General features: G+C 60.4%; 9 protein-coding genes across 9 annotated transcripts in view; 7 read left to right on the top strand and 2 right to left on the bottom strand.

The window, feature by feature from the left end:
• Positions 1–186: 186 nt before the first annotated feature.
• Positions 187–942, top strand: GGTG_05228 (hypothetical protein; the record flags this gene model as incomplete). Its single annotated transcript, XM_009223027.1, has 2 exons — positions 187–350; positions 564–942. The coding sequence occupies 2 exons, from the start codon at positions 187–189 to the stop codon at positions 940–942; spliced, it is 543 nt and encodes a 180-aa protein (XP_009221291.1).
• Positions 943–959: 17 nt separating this feature from the next.
• Positions 960–1,857, bottom strand: GGTG_05227 (hypothetical protein). Its single transcript, XM_009223026.1, has 3 exons — positions 1,707–1,857; positions 1,560–1,638; positions 960–1,468 (listed from the first exon to the last, which is right to left on the bottom strand). The coding sequence occupies exons 1-3, from the start codon at positions 1,728–1,730 to the stop codon at positions 1,167–1,169; spliced, it is 405 nt and encodes a 134-aa protein (XP_009221290.1). The 5' UTR covers positions 1,731–1,857; the 3' UTR covers positions 960–1,166.
• A 167-nt stretch (positions 1,858–2,024) lies between these two features.
• GGTG_05226 (hypothetical protein) lies at positions 2,025–5,074 on the top strand. Its single transcript, XM_009223025.1, has 2 exons — positions 2,025–2,219; positions 2,289–5,074. The coding sequence occupies exons 1-2, from the start codon at positions 2,153–2,155 to the stop codon at positions 4,769–4,771; spliced, it is 2,550 nt and encodes an 849-aa protein (XP_009221289.1). The 5' UTR covers positions 2,025–2,152; the 3' UTR covers positions 4,772–5,074.
• On the top strand, positions 5,002–7,384 carry GGTG_05225 (dihydrolipoyl dehydrogenase). Its single transcript, XM_009223024.1, has 5 exons — positions 5,002–5,241; positions 5,411–5,478; positions 5,563–5,642; positions 5,720–6,424; positions 6,487–7,384. Exons 1-5 carry the CDS (start codon positions 5,186–5,188, stop codon positions 7,102–7,104), a joined length of 1,527 nt encoding a protein of 508 aa, XP_009221288.1. The 5' UTR covers positions 5,002–5,185; the 3' UTR covers positions 7,105–7,384.
• Positions 7,385–7,898: 514 nt separating this feature from the next.
• GGTG_05224 (hypothetical protein) lies at positions 7,899–9,127 on the top strand (the record flags this gene model as incomplete). Its single annotated transcript, XM_009223023.1, has 3 exons — positions 7,899–7,941; positions 8,046–8,061; positions 8,119–9,127. 3 exons carry the CDS (start codon positions 7,899–7,901, stop codon positions 9,125–9,127), a joined length of 1,068 nt encoding a protein of 355 aa, XP_009221287.1.
• Positions 9,128–9,443: 316 nt separating this feature from the next.
• Positions 9,444–11,173, top strand: GGTG_05223 (fatty acid desaturase; the record flags this gene model as incomplete). The annotated part of the gene is made up of 2 exons (XM_009223022.1): positions 9,444–9,631; positions 9,688–11,173. The coding sequence occupies 2 exons, from the start codon at positions 9,444–9,446 to the stop codon at positions 11,171–11,173; spliced, it is 1,674 nt and encodes a 557-aa protein (XP_009221286.1).
• A 2,388-nt stretch (positions 11,174–13,561) lies between these two features.
• Positions 13,562–13,804, top strand: GGTG_05222 (hypothetical protein; the record flags this gene model as incomplete). The annotated part of the gene is made up of 2 exons (XM_009223021.1): positions 13,562–13,606; positions 13,682–13,804. 2 exons carry the CDS (start codon positions 13,562–13,564, stop codon positions 13,802–13,804), a joined length of 168 nt encoding a protein of 55 aa, XP_009221285.1.
• A 2,062-nt stretch (positions 13,805–15,866) lies between these two features.
• GGTG_05221 (vacuole morphology and inheritance protein 14) lies at positions 15,867–20,296 on the top strand. The gene is made up of 8 exons (XM_009223020.1): positions 15,867–16,477; positions 16,553–16,715; positions 16,857–17,024; positions 17,206–17,923; positions 17,995–18,944; positions 19,016–19,214; positions 19,305–19,464; positions 19,630–20,296. The coding sequence occupies exons 1-8, from the start codon at positions 16,410–16,412 to the stop codon at positions 19,988–19,990; spliced, it is 2,787 nt and encodes a 928-aa protein (XP_009221284.1). The 5' UTR covers positions 15,867–16,409; the 3' UTR covers positions 19,991–20,296.
• Positions 17,995–20,624, bottom strand: part of GGTG_05220 (hypothetical protein) — a gene marked incomplete at its 5' end in the record, with an annotated part of 3,972 nt that continues 1,342 nt past the window's right edge. Inside the window, one exon of the mRNA XM_009223019.1 lies at positions 17,995–20,620. Within this exon, the coding sequence (XP_009221283.1) occupies positions 20,360–20,620 (261 nt within the window). The 3' untranslated portion in view covers positions 17,995–20,359. The remainder of the gene's footprint in view (positions 20,621–20,624) is intronic.

The raw sequence follows: 20,624 nt of genomic DNA, 5'->3' as shown, positions 1-20,624 counted from the left end.
CTGCGCGGCCAGTTTTTTGTATACGTCACATTGAAGCCTAGGGATGCCATTTTGTCATACTCATGTTGATTCAATGCGACTCGGGGCAGTCAAGTGCGCTGGCTTCCTGACCATCCACCGCCCCCTTTCCATGTTTGACGTGGCCCTGCTGGCACGACCAAACACACACCAAACGCTCATGAACAGATGGGGCGAGACCGGAGCACGAACACATGCTCCGTGTGCGGCCCACGGCTCGTAAGAACAGTGCAATCGGGCACGCTGTCGGTTCGACTGAGCTGGTGGGCCATGACTGCGCCTCCGGCATATAAGCTGTCGCTGTTGGCGCTGGACCGGCGGGCGCCCCCCTGGTATCTGTCTCGTTGATGCCTCTTGGCGGCCTGGGCGTTAGGAGTCGTGATCAGTCAAGAGTTGCCTAGGTGAGTGGTCTGTTTTTTTCCATGTCGCCGCCAGATGGTTAGGTGTCGATCTTGAGCAAAACTAAGAAATAACCTAGAGCCGAGTCCTCGTTCCCTCTTTGAATTCTCATCTGGAAGGCTGCACATCCATACACACACCATCAGGACCAAACTAGGCAAAGACCATACAAAGTCAAAGCAAGGCCTAGGTTTGGAAGAAGAAAAAAGCCACCACGCAACGACGGCCCACCCGTCTAGCGAAATGTGCGAGATACACTACTACCGCTGCACGACGTGCAGCGTGCGGTGGGAGGCGCACAAGAAGCTGGCGAGCTGCGAGAGCAGCGAGCCCGAGGAGCGGTGCCCCAAGAGCCTCATCATGATTGTGGGCAACCAGCGGCGGCCGCAGAAGCGCGAGTGTGACTCGTGCCAGCACCTGCGCGAGGTCATCGAGAGCATGCAGGAGGATGACAACAGCGAGGACGAGCGGGCGCGCCGGCGGGAGCGGGAGCAGCAGCGGGGGCGCAGGGGCGGCGGCATGTGAGGGGGTGGGTTATGCGGGCTTTTTTGGGGGGGGGGGAGGTTGGGGGTGCTGCATGGTTTCTTGGGCGGGCATGGGTACATGGGATGATAAAAGGGGGCGTTTTTGTCTCCTGTGAATAGCTTCAATCGCAAAAGCAAGGGGCGCGGAAAACAGGATGTCATTAAACATGCCATTGTGACCAAGGGTATTATCGCGGCCCCCCTTTTTTCTTGACAAAAGAACACCTACGCCGCCTTGCCAGTCGCGGCGGCGCCCTTCCTCTTCTTGGCCTTTGCCTTCTTCTTGCTCTTGTCCCTGGGCTTGAGCGCCGCCATTCCCGCCTTGCACACCTCGGCGTAGCGCGCATAGAATGCGTCGAGCGCGTCCGGTTCGACGATGGTCGAGAGCTTGAGGCGCTGCGCCCGCTTGGAGCCCTTGTCGCCCGTCTTGCCGTCCGTGGCCCGGATCAGCACCGGCAGCGGCCCGGCCGGGCTCAGGTCCGCGAGCGGCGCTGCGCCATCGGTTTCTTGCTGCTGGCCGTACGTCACTGGGGGAGTTTGACACGGAGTCGTAAGCTTTCGCTGTGGGGCAGGCAGGTCGTCTAATGGGTGCTGATGGCGGGCATTCAGGGTGCGTACATCGCTTCTGTGTCAGGTAGACGGCGCCGTGGTCTTGCCCCTTGCGCGACTCGAAGAGCTCGGCGAGCTTGACGAAGAACTGCGCCGCGGGCCGAGGTTAGCTAATTGTAGGCTGGCAACTAGGGGAGGGGTGGGAAGTCGGCGTACCTCGTCGCTTGTGAGGTGGCCCATGGTTGTTTGATACCAGGGCGAGCTGCCTCTGCTCTACCTGGGGAGGGACCTGATATTTTCGATTAAAACAGCCGGTTTCTGGTCGCGCTGGTCGTCGGGATTGGGAGCCAAAAAGCCAGCCAACGCATTGCAGCCATCGTGGGGCGCTGCCCCGCAGTCGTGCGACGTCGATTTTAGGGTTGGCTTAGCGCTTTCTGGAAATGGATGGCCCGCTAACCACCGCTGATGGCACGCGTCATTCCGCCAATTGACCCACTTACCCCAGCGAAGGAGGCAGGGGATTGACGGGGGGCGAAAAAAAAAAAAAGATGCGACGACCACAATTTCGGACGGCATTGCCAAAAGCGCCGAGAAAGCTTTTCCGCCAGAACTAACACAGCCCCTCGCGCCTGCACTCCCTCCATTCGGGGAATTGTCTAGGCATGGCTAGATTTCGGGATTCCAAGGGGCCGTCCCTCCCATTAAGCCTTTTGCAGGAAATTGGTGAAGGTAGGACTCCCTCTAATCGCGCGCATTTGAAAAAAAAGCCGCCGACTGACTCTGGGTGAGCTTAATTAGACAACAATGGCGACACTCACCGAAGATCTCGACCCCAGCGTGGACCGAGGAACAACCACCGCAGGGCGGAGAATGGCGCAAGGAGAACGGCCGGGTCGCGACCAGCGAGGAGGAACGACAGCAACGACGAAGATGAGCCACGACGCGGGACCAGACCAACAAAAGCACTCAAGGAGGAGCCGAAAAAGGCAGCGCCCATAACGAAGCGGAAGCGAGAGCCCGAAGTCGACGAGAGCGAGGAAGAAGAGGAGGACGAGCCCGGCAGCGAGGATTGGGACGGCGACGACGCTTTCGACGAGGACGGCGGCGACGAAGACGAGCCCACAGTGTCCAAGAAAGTGCGCGAGAAGCTCGCGCAGGAGGACAAGGAAATCGCCGATCTCGAGAGGAAGCTGGGCCTGAAGGGGAAGAAGGGCCTGCCAAAGTCGTTCAAGGACGATGGGCTGGGTGACCTGCTGGAGGACCTGGGCTCTGACGATTCTGACGAGGAGAAGCATGAGAGCAGAAAGAGGAAGGCAGAGGCGGACGAGTGGCTGGCCCAGAAGCGCCGCAAAGCTGCTGTTGCCCAGGCCAGTCAGGGCCGTGGCGACTCGGACCAGTCTAGCGATGACGAAGGGGATTTCGGCCTGGACATGAGTGACGACGGCGATGACGACGATGGCAGCGACGACGGGGATGAAGACGGCTTTGAGGGATTCGACTCGGAGCCAGAAACAGCGCCGCCGCCACAGCCGAAGCGGGAGAATCCCTACGTGGCGCCGACAACAGGGGGAACGGTGGCCAAATACGTGCCCCCCTCGATGAGGGCGCAGACAGGATCCGACGCCGAGTTGACATGGAGGATACGGAGGCAGACTCAGGGTCTGGTAAACAGGCTGACAGACGCCAACCTTGTCTCGATCCTGGGCGAGATTGAGAAGCTGTACCGGGAGCACCCGAGACAGCACGTCACGTCGATCCTGTCCGATCTGATACTAGTGCAGGTCTGCGACCCCTCCAGCCTCCCGGACACCCTGCTCATCCTCAGCGCTGGTTTCGCTGCGGCCGCCTACAAGGTCATCGGCATGGACTTTGGCGCATATCTGGTGCAGAGCACAGTGGAGAGGTTCAAGGCGCACTACGAGAACGCCGTCGGCCGTGCCCGGGATCAGCTGGAGCCCACCAAGGAGGCGTCCAACATCATGACGTTTCTGGCGCAGATGTACAACTTCCAGATGATCGGCTGCACCTTGATCTTCGACCACATCCGCATGCTCCTCAGCGAGCTCTCGGAGCTCAACGCCGAGCTTCTCCTCCGAATCATCCGCATGTGTGGAACGGCGCTGCGTCAAGATGACCCGATGGCGCTAAAGGACATCGTCGCCATGATCCGCCCGGCCATGGAGCGGACGGGGGAACAGAACATGTCTGTGCGGACAAAGTTTATGATCGAGACCATCAACGACCTGAAAAACAACAAGATGAAGGCCGGTGCGGTTGCCTCGGCTGTCGTCGCCGAGCACACTACACGAATGAGGAGGCTGCTTGGCTCGTTGAGCTCCAGGAAGCTCAAGGCAACAGAGCCACTACGTATGGGATTGAAAGACATCGAGGAGTCAGACAAGAGGGGCAAGTGGTGGCTCGTGGGCTCCAGCTGGGCCGGCGCCAACACGGTGAGCGGGCGGGCGGCGGGCGTCGGCACTGCCAAGGGTGGCGACCAAGACGGCGAGAGCGAATCCGACGTGGACCTCGACATCACAGGGGAGGGCGCAGCGCCGGACGTGACGGTGCTGGCCAGAGAGCAGATGATGAACACGGACGTGCGGCGGTCTATATTCGTGGCCATCATGTCGGCAACAGACTGCGAGGACGCGTACCACCGGCTGCTGAAGCTGCGGCTCAACAAGGAGCGGCAGCGCGAGATAGCAAACGTGCTCGTCAAGTGCGCGGGGTCGGAGAAGCAGTACAACCCCTACTACGGACTGGTGGCCAGGCGGCTATGCGCGGACCGGCGGGCACGGTGGGCGTTCCAGGACACGCTGTGGAAGCTCTTCCGGCGACTGGGCGAGTCCATGTTTGGCGAGGCGGCCGAGGACGAGGACGATGACGACGAGGCTGTGGACATACGGCGCATCGTCAACGTGGCCAAGCTATACGGGTGGCTGCTGGCCGAGGGCGTCATGGGCTTGGCAGTGCTCAAGTGCCTGAGCCTTGTGTACCTCAAGCCCAAGACCAGCATGCTCATCGAGGTGCTGCTGGTGACAGCCATGCTGAACCAGCAGCAGCAGCAGCAGACAGACGACACGATAGCCAAGATGTTTACGATGGCGGGCGAAGGAACCGAGGATCTCGCGCGGGGCCTGCAGTACTTTGTCAGAAAGACGGTGCGCAAGTCGGACCTCGCGGGCAGCAAGGTAAACACCAAGCTGCTGCGGCGCAGATGCAAGGTCGCCGAGCTGGCGCTGGAGAGAGGTCTGGTCGAGGGAGGGGAGGTGGCGGAATGATGATAGTCTTGTAGATACGTGCTGATTCGCCGAGGCGCCACTGCCGGAACGGGTACATAAAAAAAAGCGGCTACAGTCGCCTTGAACCGGAAGTGACGTCGGGATCGCACGGGCGGAGTGCGGGTCGATCGGAAGGAAGCAGGGGCGATTTACCCATGGTTAACAAATTTGGCGCCACATTTGTCAGGCACCCATTTTGCTTTCCCCAACGGCGGAAAGCCTTGTCCCAAAAAAAAAATACGCCCTGGCCCGCAAGGAAGCTCTCCTTGAGCCGCCCACTGACAAAAGCCCGCGCAAAGAAGTTGAGCGTAGCAAAACCCTCGGGACTTGACCGGCACACCGCATAAAACAGAGGAGTCAATTAACGACTGCCCAATCGAAACACCTTCACGTTCCCTCCCCCGCACATCCGTAATGCTGTCCCGCCGGTTAATATCTGGGCCTCTTGCCCGCTCTACCCTCAGGACATCGTGAGTATTTCCCGCCAGCGAGTGGCTACAGTTCCCGGCTTGCGCTGCTTTGTGGGGCAGATCAGGGCAAACCAGATCAGGGCAAACCAGATCAGGGCAGATGAACAGCCCTGCTCCGGCTTCCAGACGAGCCATGGGCTCTAGCTAATGCGCCCTTCTCTACCGCCAGTGCCCCCTCACCTGCCATCGCGCCCGCCTCTCTGTCGCGATGGAGGCGGTCGTACGCCACCGAATCTGGTCAGCTCCCAGTCCCCGTCCTCCCGCGAGTGCCTTTGTTGGGCAAACGCCTCGGCTTGACTAACGGTTGATTCCCGAAAATAGAGGAGAAGGATCTGGTCATCATCGGAGGCGGTGTTGCCGGCTATGTGGCCGCCATCAAGGCCGGCCAGGAGGGTTACAAGGTATAGCGCCTCCGTTGCCGACGACATGACCCTTGCTACGCCAGACACATGCCAATTGACACGGGAACCTTGTGTAGGTCACCTGCATCGAGAAGCGCGGGACGCTCGGCGGGACTTGCCTCAACGTCGGCTGCATCCCGTCAAAGTCGCTGCTCAACAACTCGCACCTCTACCACCAGATCCTCCACGACACCAAGTCGCGCGGCATCGAGGTCGGCGACGTCAAGCTCAACCTCGGTCAGCTAATGAAGGCCAAGGAAACGTCGGTCTCGGGCCTGACCAAGGGCATCGAGTTCCTGCTCAAGAAGAACGGCGTCGAGTACCTCAAGGGCACCGGCTCCTTCGCCGGCGAGCACGAGATCAAGGTCGAGCTCAATGACGGCGGCGAGACCACCCGCGTCGGCAAGAACATCCTCATCGCCACTGGCTCCGAGGCTACCCCCTTCCCCGGACTCGAGATCGACGAGAAGCGCGTCGTCACCAGCACGGGCGCCCTGTCGCTCGATAGTGTTCCCAAGACCATGACCGTCATTGGCGGCGGCATCATCGGTCTCGAGATGGCCTCGGTGTGGTCGAGGCTGGGTGCCAAGGTGACCGTCGTCGAGTTCCTCGGCCAAATCGGCGGCCCCGGAATGGACACGGAGATCTCAAAGGCGGCCCAGAAGCTCCTGAAGAAGCAGGGCATCAACTTTAAGCTCAACACCAAGGTCGTCAGCGGCGAGACGGGTGGCGAGAAGGTTAAGCTCGAGATTGATGCCGCTAGCGGTGGCAAGCAGGAGACGGTACTGTCCCCCTAATATCTGCCCGCTCTGTGTTGCGTGTGCTAACCACCAACAATACCCAGATTGAGTCCGATGTTGTGCTCGTCGCCATCGGCCGCCGTCCCTACACGGGCGGCCTGGGCCTGGAGAACATCGGCCTTGAGACGGACGAGAGGGGCCGCGTGGTGATCGACTCGGAGTTCCGTACCAAGATCCCGCACATCCGCTGCGTGGGCGACGTGACGTTCGGCCCCATGCTGGCGCACAAGGCCGAGGAGGAGGCGGTGGCTGTGGTGGAGTACATCAAGAAGGGCCATGGCCACGTCAACTACGCCGCCATCCCCTCGGTCATGTACACGCACCCCGAGGTAGCGTGGGTCGGCCAGAGCGAGCAGGACCTGCAGAAGTCGGGCGCCCAGTACCGCATCGGCACCTTTCCCTTCAGCGCCAACTCGCGCGCCAAGACCAATCAGGACTCTGAGGGTATGGTCAAGATGATCTCGGATCCCGAGACGGACCGCATCCTGGGCGTGCACATCATCGGCCCCAACGCTGGTGAGATGATTGCCGAGGGCACTCTGGCGCTTGAGTACGGCGCGTCGAGCGAGGACATTGCCAGGACCTGCCACGCCCACCCCACCCTGGCCGAGGCCTTCAAAGAGGCTGCCATGGCCACGTACGCCAAGGCCATCCACTACTAAGCTTGTGGCGATCAGCAGTGCCGTGGGCGGCGCAGCTGTTGTACTCTTACGGTTATAGCGTTGCATGATAGGGTTGCCCCTGGTTTCTTGGTTTTTTTTTTCCCCTCTACGACCCTGGCTTGTCTTGTGCTTGGAATTTCCGCCTCGTAAATATAGAAGTGTAGAGGTGAGACGGTGGTGGTGAGCTAGACCTCTCCGGTTGGGCCTTCAAAAGGGATCCGGGACATTAAATAACTGCAGCCTTGGTTATTAGTGCGCCGGCGACTCATAAACAGAGCTCACTGTCGGTTGTTTGCTTGACTAGCTGGCTTTCGTTGTCGTCGTTTGGGCGAAAGCGGTGAGGGGAAGCGAGTTTGATGACTGTCCCGGTGGCTTTGCACGAATGGAATAACACGCGGTTCCACGATGCTGGGCACAGCATCCAGCGGCCACGGGGCTCGGGTGCCTTGCGTTGGCGCGCTCGCAAAGGAGTCATTCGCCCAATGAGTCCCAGGCATGCACGTCACGGATCGAACAAACGCAGGGCGAAGCGTGTGTCCAGCGATGCTTCTGTTACACGACCCATGTGGCGACCCGTGGCGGACACACGACAGGCACACCCAAGGTATATATAGGCGAAGGTAGGTAAATGTGATCGCCCCCCCAAGTCAGGATGAGATGGCAAGATTCAGCCAGCCTTGCCACTGACCGCCTGGCGATTTTCAGCGGCTCTATACCACCAGTACGCAACCCGCTAGCACCCGGGCGTGTCTGTCTGCTCAACAGGGTGGCGCTCAGAAGAGAAGAAAAGAGCCATGTACAACGCGCGGTACATGTTTATTCCGTATTCGGACTTTGGTGCGTGGACGTCACCCCTGCGCTTTGTCTCCTGTCTGGGGCACTGGGTGTGGTGTGGGAAAGGGAGTATTGCTAATCGCGTTGCTGTCTCTGCTCATTTTCAGATTATGGAAATTATGGGTGAGTTTGCGACATTCTCGACACTGTCGAACAGTAGGAAGCTAACGTATCGTCTAGCGGCCTGCAAGAGCTGCTCCTCCGCTGCCGCCTCGCGCAGCTGGAGAACAGGCTCGGGGCGGCCATACCGAGCACGTGCGGCGGCGTCTGCTTCCGCGGGCCGGGGGCGCAGGGAGGAGGACAGGGGGTGGCAGCGCAGCCGGCGCAGGGGGCGCAGGGAACCCAAGGGGCGACCGTGACGACCACCACCACCACCACAACCACCACGACCACGGCAGCCGCGCCGCAACCGGCCCAGAGCGGCCCGCTGCCCGACTTGATCCACCTGTGCCCCCTGACGGCGGCACCGGTGATGGGGCGGATACAGTGCTGCAACAGCAACAGCAACGACGTCCGGGCCAGCAGCGGCGGCAACAACAACGCGAGCGGCAATAACAATCAGAACAACAGCAGCGGCCAGGGCGTGGTGAACGTCTTCACGGCGCCGCTGTGGTCGCTGTACCCGGGCCACCTGCAGCAGCAGGCGCAACAGTACTATCAACAACAGCAGCAGCAGCAGCACGCGGGAGGCGGGTGCGAGTGTTGTGGTGGTGGTGGTGGTGGTGGTGGTGGTGGTGGTGGTGGGTGGGCCATGCCGGCCGGGCCGCCCATGATGGGGTTTGCAGGTGGTGGAGGAGGAGGGTGGGGAGTGGGTTGCGGTGTCGCGCCTTGCATGCTGGGCGGCGGTATGGGAGGACAGGGACACCACGGAGGAGGACGGCAGCATCACCGGCAGCATCACGGCGCGGCGGCTCCGGTTCCGGCACCGGCACCGCTACCGGCGCTCATGGGTGGGGCCGGGATGGGGTTCCCGTGGCTGGGCGTGGGGGCGCCGCTGGGCATGGGCATGGGCTTGGGCGGGGGCTTGGGCGGGGACATGCTGGGGGTGGGTGACGGCGGTGGCGGCGGCGTGTTTGCGCTCCCGGGTGGGGGACAGCAGCAGCAGCAGCAGCACCGTTGCCAGCATGGGCAGGGCGGCTGTGGTAGTGGAAGGTGTCAGGGGCAGATGCCGTTTGTGAATTTTATGTGAGACGGGAATTATATCGTTATAGCTGTCCAGCTGGTGGGTCCAAGGGTGGGGGGCAGTGGTCCATTCCGGTTCATGGCAGCCATCAGCCCACCCCGGATGGCAGGAACCTTCGTTGCTGGAGGGCAGGAGCATCCCCGATTCGACTAGTTGCGGATCTAATGTGCCATCTAATGTGCCATCCAATCTTTCTCGTCGAGGCGGTCAAGAAACAGTGCCCGGCCTGGCTTCCTTTTTATCCCTCCTGAACCCCACGAGCCCTCTCCTTCTCTTTCCTCAAACCACCCCATCCCTCCATGTACCAGACTGCTTGCCCGCCATGGCCCCTCAGAGGACCTACCCGCTCATGTCGCGCCGCGAGGTCGAGGCCATGATCGCAGACGGCCACTCGCTCATCGTGCTCAACCAGTTCGTCCTCAAGGTGGACGCCTGGCGCGGGTACCACCCCGGCGGCGACAAGGTCATCCTGCACATGGTCGGCCGGGACGCCACAGACGAGGTAACCGTGTTAGTGCAGTACTTTGGCGCCAAACCCCCGGCACGCTGGGACTAACCATGCACAGCCTCCACTCCCCTGAGGCTCGCCGCATGATGGACAGGTACCGCATCGGCCGCATCCAATGGCGGTGGGAGAACCTGGTGCCCCCGATCCAGGGTGGCGTCTACGTGCCTCTGCCACTAGGGGACGCACCAGAGGTCGCCCTTACCAGCCCCTCGGATGCTTCGTCGAGTGACGCCAGCTCCCGCGCGCCGTCTCCCGTCTTTGAAGAGCAGCAGCCCGTCAGGGGCCGCAAGAAGGGCGACTCCCGCCCTTGGTCGGACACGTCACTGTCATCATCGTCTTCGTCCCCGGCAGTGGACGAGGTCGAGGAGCTGCCCGACGGCATGGCCTTCCTCGACTTGCTGACGCGCAAGGAGATCGACCTCGACCACGCCACGTATCCGCCGCTCGACGACCTCACGCAGGCCGACATTGTGCAAAAGTACCGCGACCTTAACGACCGCATCCGCGCGGCGGGGCTCTACGAGTGCAACTACCGCGCCTACGCCGTCGAGGTGGCGCGCTACGGCCTGCTCTTTGCCTTGATGCTGCTCTTCCTACGCTGGGGCTGGTACGCCACCAGCGGCGTGCTGATGGGCATGTTCTGGCACCAGCTCGTCTTTTCGGCCCACGATGCGGGCCACATGGGAATCACGCACAATTTCCATCTTGACACGGTTATTGGCATTGTGATTGGCGACTTCCTGGCCGGCCTGTCGCTCGGCTGGTGGAAGGCCAACCACAACGTCCATCACATCATCACCAACCACCCCGAGCACGACCCGGACATCGAGTACCTGCCCTTCCTCGCCGTCACGCACCGCTACTTCAAGTCACTGCGCTCCAGCTTTTACGACCGCGTTATGGAGTACGACACGGCCGCAAAGGTGCTCGTCAGGGCCCAGCACTACCTCTTCTACCCCATCCTGCTCTTCGGCCGCTTCAACCTGTACCGTCTGTCGCTCGAGTACCTGTTGCTGCGTAAGGGGCCCCGCAAGGGCCCCGCGTGGTGGCACCCCTACCTCGAGCTCGCCGGCCACGCCTTCTTCTGGTACTGGTATGGTTACCGCATCGTGTACAGGAGCATCCCGACCAACGGCGGCCGCTTCGCCTACGTCATGTTGAGCCACATGGTGACGATGCCGCTGCACCTGCAGCTGACGCTGTCGCACTTCGCCATGAGCACGGCCGACCTGGGCCCGCGCGAGTCGTTCCCGCAAAAGATGCTGCGCACCACCATGGACGTCGACTGCCCCGAGTGGCTCGACTTCTTCCACGGCGGTCTGCAGTTCCAGGCCATCCACCACCTCTACCCGCGCATCCCGCGTCACAACCTGCGCCGCGCCCAGGCCCTAGTGCGCGACTTCTGCCGGGACGTCGACATCCCCTACGCCATGCTCGGGTTCGTCGACGGGAACAAGCTCGTGGTCGGGAAGCTCGCCGACGTTTCCAGGCAGGCTGCCATCCTTGCCAAGTGCCACCAGCAGTCGAGTACTCACACGCACTGACTGCAGCGTTTTCCTACCTTGGCTAGCCGCGGCTTGGATACGGCCCCAGTGCGGCAGGCGGGGGTAAGAGCTTAGAAGCGATCTCCCGTAACACAAAGAGCCATGTAAACGCCGCCTTATACTGTGTGCCGAGGGAAGGAGTGCACACGCAGGCCGTAGCCGACGCCTGCGGCCCGAATCTCATGTGTGTGGAGATCGTAGCCTTACTCTCTGGGAGCCCTTTGCCGACGATGCGCTAATGTATGTGCCTGCTGTGCACATGCATGGCTGCGGCATATCTTGCGCCGTGATCAAAGGCGTCAACTGTCGAGCCAGAAGCGGCGCGGGGTGACCGGGTCGGTGTGATTGCCGACCAGCCCCCGGCCCTTTCTAGCACGCCACACCGACTTGGCCGCCGACTCCCTAGAGCAAGTGGTTCGACCGGTTTTTGGGATGCTTGCTTTCCGTCGGGTGAGTTTTTGGGGAGGAAGGATGGCCAAAACTGCACTTTCACCCCATCACCGATAGATGCCGGGAGAGGGCGTGACACTCGGCTACAGGCGCCACAACATCATATTATTGAGTGACTGTGGTGTAGGTCGTAGGGGTGAAGATGTAGGGAGGCAAGTGAATAAGACGCCATGCCCGCTTGGGCCAGATGGTACCACCACACACGCGTTCTTTCATACACCCCTGTCGAAAAAAAAGGCCAAGAGGGACAAAGGGAGGGGGCCTGTCAGTGATGCATGGTAGAGGAGACTCGGGAGAGAATCCACCACTCAGCTCCCTCCAGTAAACAGCCCTGGGCCGCTGTTGACAGGGAGTTCCCTGGTACGTATTTCGTATTAGGAGAAGTGGGCGAGAGTCCTCTGTCCGTACATACGTGTTGTAGGCTCTGCTAGCCAGGGTAATGCCAGCCAGGGCTATGCCCTATATGTATGTGCATGTGTGTGCGTGCGTGTACTACGTGTATGCTGGGATTTGATGCTGTTTGTGGGGTCTTCTGGGCCCGTCTGAGCTCTGGGACAGGCCACGTCCGGCAGAGGAGCCTGTTTTGCGTTAGCTGCCAAGCTGACATCTGCCGTGTCACCGCCCCGTTTCTCTGAACTGGTTTCTCCAGTCTGGTCCGAACCTCTGGGTACCAGCATGTGTGCAGATTCCCCCCCTCCCCCATCCCCATCCTGGCCAACTACCCACGCAAATATCAAGGCGCAGCATCGAGATGTCCGGGCTACCGCATGTGCCGGTTGATGGGGAGGGGCTGTGATTATGGGCGGGCAAGCACCCCAAGATGGTGGCGTTGGGCATGTATCCAGCAGCAAGGGCGCACATAAGCCATACAGGCAGATTCGTGCGTATTGCAGAGCCCATTGGCGACGAACGGAGGCCGGGCGGTGCCCAGGAACTAGGTCCGTCGAATCACGCAGTCGGCGTTCGGCGTTGCAGCAGCTGCAGCAGCAGCAGCCACATATAGGTACCCAGATAGGTACATACGCCCCCTTGTCCAACCCCCGCACCCAAACCGAACCGTGTAGTTGGGTTCTCGCAAACAGCGGATCAACAACAACAGACGTGGAGGCATGGGATGCCTGTCGGGCCCATCGATCTGGGATGGCAGGGAAAAAAAAAGAAGTAAGGATGAAAAAGAAAAAGCAAAGCTGGCGTATGAGGATCCAAAGGAGACATGGCCGCAGCCAGCGTCGGGTTCCCCTGCATGGCAGCAGCAAAACAGCAGCCATGGACCGCCGCCGTCGCTCACTGTCCAACGTCTCGTTCCCATCCGTCTCCCTACCTAAGTGGCTACCTACCTATCTAGCTACCTACCTAACCTAACCTAGTGCAGGCTGACAACGCTTGCATCCCACCAACCCCCTTTTTCGTTCCCTGCTTCCCCCATCTCCACCACCATCACCACCATCGCCGCCGCCGCCCACTTGCTTCTTCCACCCCAGCAGCCGGCAGACAGCAAGGGGGGGGTGTAAGGATGCGTCATAGGAGGGGGTTCAATATGCGTGCCAGGACGGCGGGTTTCCAAGAGTGGACCAGGAGGGGGTGCAGACAGCCATGACCAAAAAAAAAAAAGAAACTAGTATCATGACCCTCTGGAGCCGGCACGGACCTCTCTTTTCGGAGGACCGGCTATACCGTCTCGATTAGGGGTCAAGAAGGCAATATGGCATCCTCCTGAAGGCTGGTATAGGCCACAACGAATCACGGTGACCATCCCTGGCGCCGGGCGCGTGTATAAAGAGGGCGACGGTCTCCTCGGCGAGGGCATCTTTTTGGAAATGTTGATCATCGCGCTCTGACCACCGCCTTGGCTGGATATTCACACATACTTCAGTCTCCTACAAGAGATACAAAAACCACATTCACACACCCACAAAATCACATCTTTCGGACGGCATGATGGACAACGGAGCCGCAAGCCGGATCGCCAAGACGAGCAAAGATGTGAGCTTGCTTCCACAAAGAGGTGCTATGGTCTCAGTGCCGTGCTAACAAGGGGCCACCGTGCTCTCTCTCAAGGCCGCCTGGATCGAGAGAGCCAAAAAAGCAGCCGAGAAGAACGCGGCTGAGAAGCAAGCCGAGGAGGACAAGCGCAAGCGAGAGGAAACCCAGGGTGGAGGTGGAGGTGGGAAGTCCACCTGATTAGACAACCCACAGTACGCACCAGAGCAGCTCAGGCGGGAGCATCCGAAGGGGGAGGGAGAAGGAAGGAGGGAGAAGGAAGGAGGGAGGGGGGGCTTGTACATGTGCCGTAGGCCATTGGTCAGATCTGTGCGACGCAGTTGTGCTTGTGCTGGAGCTGCTCCACACTAGGCGACGTCACAACACACAGACTCGGCCTGCCCTTATACACCTTATTTCTCGAAACAGGCCAGGCGATCGTGCTTCCATGTTGGGCCTGTGTCTTGGTCCCTGAAAATGACATCACTGGCCCGGGGGATGCGATTAGCACATGCCATCTTGCATGGCTCAAAACCTTTCCGAGTAACGGCTAAAGACCTTGGTCTGATACGGGCTTGGATGGCTACCGTCGGGGCCAGCAACGCTGACGCCATGTCGAGGGTGGTATATCAGTGGCCAGAGCTGCGCAAGTGTCGCCTGTGATAGACAATCTTGCAGGTCGATCCACTGATGGCTGCTGGCAGGTGGGCAGCAGCTGGATCGTGCAGCCCAGCCCCTCGGGCGTGTGTAGACAGAAGAGGGACGGAACGGTAGCATTGTACACGCCAAGGTAGCCAGCCTGCCTGCCACCTGCAAGCCACGATCTGACTTTATCCCAGTCCGCGATGGCGGCGAGTGTGGAGCTAGCAATCTTGGCTGGAGAAAAAAAAGCCACAAGGCAAGGCCGATCGTCCTGCGCGGGGATATGGAATCTGGATCGATGGACAGGCATAAGTGACTGGGGTCCTGTGGAGAGCCCAGCTGGGCGTCACCAGCCAGGTCCGTGATGCCACAAATGGACATATGCGTGCTAGTCACCTGGTATCCAAGTAAGCCGGCACTAAAAAAAAGACAGCACAGGGAGAAGAAAAAAGAAAAGAAAGAGGAGGAAGGGAGAAGAAGCAAGGGCCAGGTGATGTTAGCACATCTAGACACCCAATCACTGGCCGGCATCCAACTTGGACGTCCAGCGATGCCAGCCACGGCGCAGCCATGGATAGGGTTCATCGGCTAGGTGCAGACTCGCGATAAGAAGGCCCGAAGCGGTCAGAGATGGCGACGCCGAGGTTTTGGTGATATCGAGAGGCCATCCACACAGGTGGCCGGGCAGCCAGCCCGGGCGCATATCGCCAAGGGGTGTGGGGGACAGGACATGAGGAGGAGTGGCTCGGTCCTGCAGGTTCCTCTGGGGCATCGCCTGTCCTGCATCCAGAAAGACAGGGTTGTCCAGACCGGTGTGAAGTTATCGGGCGGTCCCAAGGCCGAGGCAGCGCTCTCATTGGGGAGGCGGGCACGAGGAGAGTCCCACCAGGGCGTTATGCCTCGATGGCATATGCGAGCTGGGAGAATATCCCTCAGGCCCATGCAGCCGTCCCGTCAAGAGGAGCCGGCGGCCAGGAAGCGAGGAGTGTTGGGCTGCGACCAGAAGGTCAAGTGACGGGCGTGGCGGGTGGTGCTTGTTGCCTGTGCTGGTACTGGTGCTATCTGCTATCCTGGTGTTTGTGCTTGTGCTTGTTGGGCGGCCCTACCAGAACGGCGGGTTGGCGAGAGGGCAACGAGTCAGTCAGTCAGCTCTGGCCACGACAGCTGGAGCCCGGCCGGCGTGGTGGGACGTGTTGCTGGTGGTAAGTGGTGGCGGTGGTGGTGCTGGTGGTGCTGGTGTTTTTGCCTGCATGCTGGATGCTGGATGCTGGTCTTTTCCAGGGGTGGGTCGGCACTAGGGTTTACATCACCATGATGGGCACGACTGCAAGATTGGAAATCCAGCGAAACAAATGCCGATGCCGTGATGCCTGCCTACCTAGGAACGGCAAGTGCTCCGGGTGGGTTGCACCTGCCGCAGTCAGCGGCCGTGCGCCGCCCCAACACAACATGTGCGATCAATTCCAGCACCAATCCCAGCACCAATCCCAGCACCAATCCCAGCAGGCTGTGCCCGCTGTGGCCTGGGCTCTCCCGTGTCCACTATCGTGTGTGCCTCCACACTCTGCCCAGCTAGCGCTGGTGTCTAGCCCTGCTGCTCCACAGCCAGCCTCGCGCGTGGGACAAGCTGACACCGAAAGGCGCTGGTGACGTCCTCGTGATTCCGTGATTCCCAGCCGAGCAAGCACTGGACCCATCTGCCGACAGCGCCAGCAGCCCTCCCAGCCGTAGATACCCAAGAGAGGCAGAGCCACGCACATAGGCCGGCGGACAGGCAGCCGGGCCCTCTCAATTTCATTTGGAATACACCACCCTCGGCTCGCTGCCCTGCTCCTTGCTTCGCCGCGCCCAACCAACCGTTTTCTTTCCATCGGTTTGGCGCCAGGACGTGACGCCGCCGTCTGCCTGCTCTACCTGCTCTGCTTGCGCTCTCGTCTGGCAGCCGCGGCAGAGAGAGAAATCCAGCCATCGCCTGTCCGCCCAACGCGTTACCGGCTCTCCGTTAGGTCGTCCCTGCGACCCACCCTGACCGGGCAGAGCAGAGTAGGTTGCGCCGCAGGCTGCTGACAGCCCCAGCCCAGACACTGCTGCAATCGCCCTCGCCGACATCCCGTCTCCCGCTGCCGGCGCTACCACCGCCAACACCACCATTCCGGCCGCAACCATGGATTCAAACGTTACGCGGCTGCTCAACGATAAGATTTATGACAAGCGGAAAGTCGGTGCTTTAGAGTGCGTGCCCAACTAAGCTCCCGTCTCCTACCCAAAGCCTAACACTTAAACTCAACCCCCTTGCTTGCTGCCCAGGCTCGAGCGCGCCATCCGCGAGCTGGTGTCAACCAATGACCATGACCGTGTCCTTGCCATCCTCGACCAGCTCTGCAACGAGTACGCTTATGCCATCCACAACCCGCATGCCCGCAACGGCGGCCTGATAGGCCTTGCCGCTGCCGCCATCGCCCTCGGCCCAGTAAGTGCGAGAGACGGCGCTCCACAGGCGTCCGCCAATATCACACTCTGCCACACGTCACTCTGCCGCTCCCCCCGCCCCCTAGCCCGGCGCAGCCACCCGTCCGTCTAACCACTCCGTCACTCCCACCACTCGTCACAGGAGCTGCCGAGATATCTCGAGAAAATCGTGCCCCCTGTGCTGGCCTGCTTTACCGACCAGGACGCCCGGGTGCGATACTACGCGTGCGAGGCCCTGTACAACATTGCAAAGGTCGCCAAGGGGGAGATCCTCATCTACTTTAACCACATATTCGACGCCCTGTGCAAGGTACGTATCTTCGCAAACATGTCATCGGCGCACATGCACCCCCTTCTCATCTTTCTCGTCCTCACGCCCCCTCCTCTGCAGTATCGTGCATACATGCGCGGTGGTGTGCTCGTTCCGGGTCACAAGACCCTCGCAGCCATACTTTAATCCTAACCAACCCCTTTTTCCTCCCCTCCTGTAGCTGGGCGCCGACTCCGAACTCTCGGTCAAAAATGGTGCCGAGCTCCTGGACCGCCTAATCAAGGATATTGTATCCGAGTCCGCAGCCACCTACGTGTCCGTCCTTGAGACGTCCCAGGACTTCTCGCTCGATCCCGAGGCCATCAAGGAGGGCATCGAGGATCGCGGGCCACTACCCACCGCCTTTTCGCTAAGACGCTTCATCCCGCTGCTCAAGGAGCGCATCTTTGTCATCAACCCTTTTACGCGCACCTTCCTGGTTGGCTGGATCGTGTTGCTCGACTCTATCCCGGACCTTGAGCTCGTCACGTTCCTGCCCGAGTTCCTGGGTGGTCTGTTGCGCTTCCTCAGCGACGCCAACCGGGACGTCCACGTCGCCACCCAGGGCTGCCTAGACAAGTTCCTCAACGAGATCAAGCGCATCTCGAGGATCAAGAAGGGCATCGCCGAGAGCAAGAAGTCCAAGGGCGGTAAGGGCGAGGGCAAGAGGAAGCGTGAGGACTCCCTGGACAGCACCAGCGTCCGCGGCGTCCCCGCGCCTGACGACCTAAACGAGACCGACTCGCAGACGGCCCACGACGACGACGAGGTTGGCGAAGACGACGACGACGACGAAGCCATCACCAGTGACGAGGACGACTGGATTCCTGGCCAGGACGTCCAGATCGAGTACAAGGCGATCCTGGAGATCCTCACTGCCACGCTCGACTCGCCATTGGGTATGCATGCTCCGCTTAATAATAATGATCGTCACCGACAGTGCACTGCTAAGCAACCCTTTACCCTATAGAGGAAGATGGCTTGCTCGAGTCTTTACGATGGATTGTCGATTTTCTCGATATCTGCCCGGAGGAGGTGCTCCCTTTCACGCCAAAGATTTTGGCCCACCTCCTCCCGGCCATGGCCAGCGGTGTCGAATCGATACGCCTGGCTGCCGCCAGGGTCAACACGTCCTTGATGAACTATGTGATGTCGCTCTCGGATGAGCCTGAAATTGCGCCAGGCCAGTCTGTACCGCGCCTGCCAGCCCCACACCCTGAAAAACCGGACAAGCAAGACGGCGGTGGTCACACCCACAGCGCGCGGCCTTCCCTCTCGGGCTCTACTCGGGACCTTGAAGTGAGGAGCCCGACGCCGGGCCTGGCCAACCGGGCTGCCGCCGCAACCCCTGTGCCGTCAGTCACGGCTCCTAGTGCGCCCGCGACCCAGGCGGCTGGAGCTGTGCATCCCCAGGCAGATTTGGACTACGCCGCCGCCGTCAACTCCCTGACGCTCTTGTTCCTGAATGATCACGAGGCCACGCGAGTGGCCGCGCTGACGTGGCTCATAATGCTACACCGCAAGGCGCCCAGGAAAGTCCTCGCCTTCAACGACGGAACCTTCCCCGCTCTGCTCAAAACACTTTCGGATCCGGCAGAGGCGGTCGTCACCAAGGACCTGCAGCTTCTCTCGCAGATCTCGCGCAACAGCGAGGACGACTACTTCTCCAACTTTATGGTCAACTTGCTGCAGCTCTTCTCTACTGACCGCAAGTTGCTAGAGACACGCGGCAACCTGATCATCCGCCAGCTCTGCGTCAGCCTCAGCGCCGAGCGCATATACCGCACGCTGGCAGACTGCATAGAGAAGGAGGAAGACGTCGAGTTTGCAAGCATCATGGTCCAGAATCTGAACAACAACCTGATCACGGCACCCGAATTGTCGGATCTGCGCAAGAGGCTGAGGAACCTCGAGACCAAGGTAGGATATGCCCCATAGTCGTGGTTTTGGACTTGCGAGAGCGCGCGTGTGCTAAAACCAACGTCAAACAGGACGGCCAAACATTCTTTGTGGCCCTGTTCAGGTCGTGGTGTTACAACGCGGTGGCCACCTTCTCGCTCTGCCTGCTCGCGCAGGCATACGAACAGGCATATAACCTTTTGCAGATATTCGCCGAGTTGGAGATGACCGTGAGCATCCTGATCCAGATCGACAAGCTGGTGCAGTTACTCGAATCGCCAGTGTTTACATGTGAGTCCGCTCCCACGAGAGCAGGCTGAGTCGGGGTCAGGGGCGGCAAGACTAACCTTGTGGGCTGTCACGCACGCGAACCCTGACCAGATCTCCGCCTTCAATTGCTTGAGCCAGAGAAGTATCCGCATCTATACAAGTGCCTTTACGGACTCCTGATGTTGCTGCCCCAATCATCGGCCTTCGCGGCCCTCAAGAACCGCCTCAACAGCGTGAGCTCGATTGGGTATCTGCATATCGCACCTAGACCGTATGTGACCTCCAACGCAGCTTCTAACGCAGCTGCTAGCGCTGCCTCGGGCCACTCGCGCCAGGGCTCCATAGCCGAAGCGCTGCAGTCCCTCCAGTCCCTCGCCCCTCGTCCCCCTTTATCAAAATATAGCTTAGACACTTACACAATTACCCAACCCCACAGCGGAACCACCACTCCCAGCAGCGGGTCCAACTATGACAGGAGCAACCGACTCAAGGGCCGCGAAGAGGGCATCATCCGCTGGGCGGAGCTGCTCGAGAAGTTCCGGAGCGTGCAGGAGCGCGCGAGGCGGGCGCAGCGGCCCGGTGGAGTTGGAGATCTCGACGACGGAGGCCCAGGTCTCGATCTGCGTCTCGGGGAGAGCCTAGACGCAAAGCCCGCCAAGGACGCCAGAGCCCAACCGCCTCCGGTCCCGCTCAAAGATGCTCCGGCGCAGGCGAAGCCGAGGGCTGGACTTGGACGACCCGTCTTTGGGAGGTTTGGCGGAGCTGGAGGCGGGAGAGCGAAGCGAGGCCAACAGTGAGAGTGCCGATCCGTTCCTGGCGAGGCCAGTCAACTCCCTCGGCTACAGGATCTCCATGTTTTCTGTATTCGTTATTCGCTTTGTTTTTGTTATAGAGAGTCTGGTCACACCCCGTCTAACTACACAACACTAGGCAATATTTTGCTAGTGTGCGAGTCTTCTTTTCTCCTTACTTATCTTTTTCCTTCCTCTTGTTTTGTTTTGCTCTTCATATTTTCTCTGCTGTTTACCGCAGCTTTTTTTGCATTGTAATGATACCAGGCAATCATTTATGGGCTCGCAGAAGAATGATGCCCAGCCACCCGAGTGTTGTGCATGCGTGACCTGGATGGTAATAGGTGACATGCGTAGGCGGTTCGTGGAAATGCCTCACCCCCTCGGCTTGCGCGGCGTCTCCCGCTCGACCAGACCCTCGAAGACGGCATCCCGGCGTTGGGTGAGCCTCCGGAGCACGTCCCTCCGAGCCTCGAGCTCGCGGCGGGCCATGGCGGCGTCTGGTGGGAGGCCCTCAAAGGCGCGCAGCCGGGCGTCGAGGGCGCGCTTACGGTGCAGCAGCTCCAGGTAGGCCTCCTCTTCTGCGCGGACCTGCTCCACGGTCGGGTCGGGCAGGCGGCCGCCGGCGGCCGCGGCCTGG

Source organism: Gaeumannomyces tritici, assembly GCF_000145635.1.
Source record: "Gaeumannomyces tritici R3-111a-1 unplaced genomic scaffold supercont2.3, whole genome shotgun sequence".
Lineage (NCBI taxonomy): Eukaryota > Fungi > Ascomycota > Sordariomycetes > Magnaporthales > Magnaporthaceae > Gaeumannomyces > Gaeumannomyces tritici.
The sequence above is the reverse complement of the archived record's forward strand: the minus strand, read 5'-3'. Positions and strand labels throughout refer to the sequence as shown.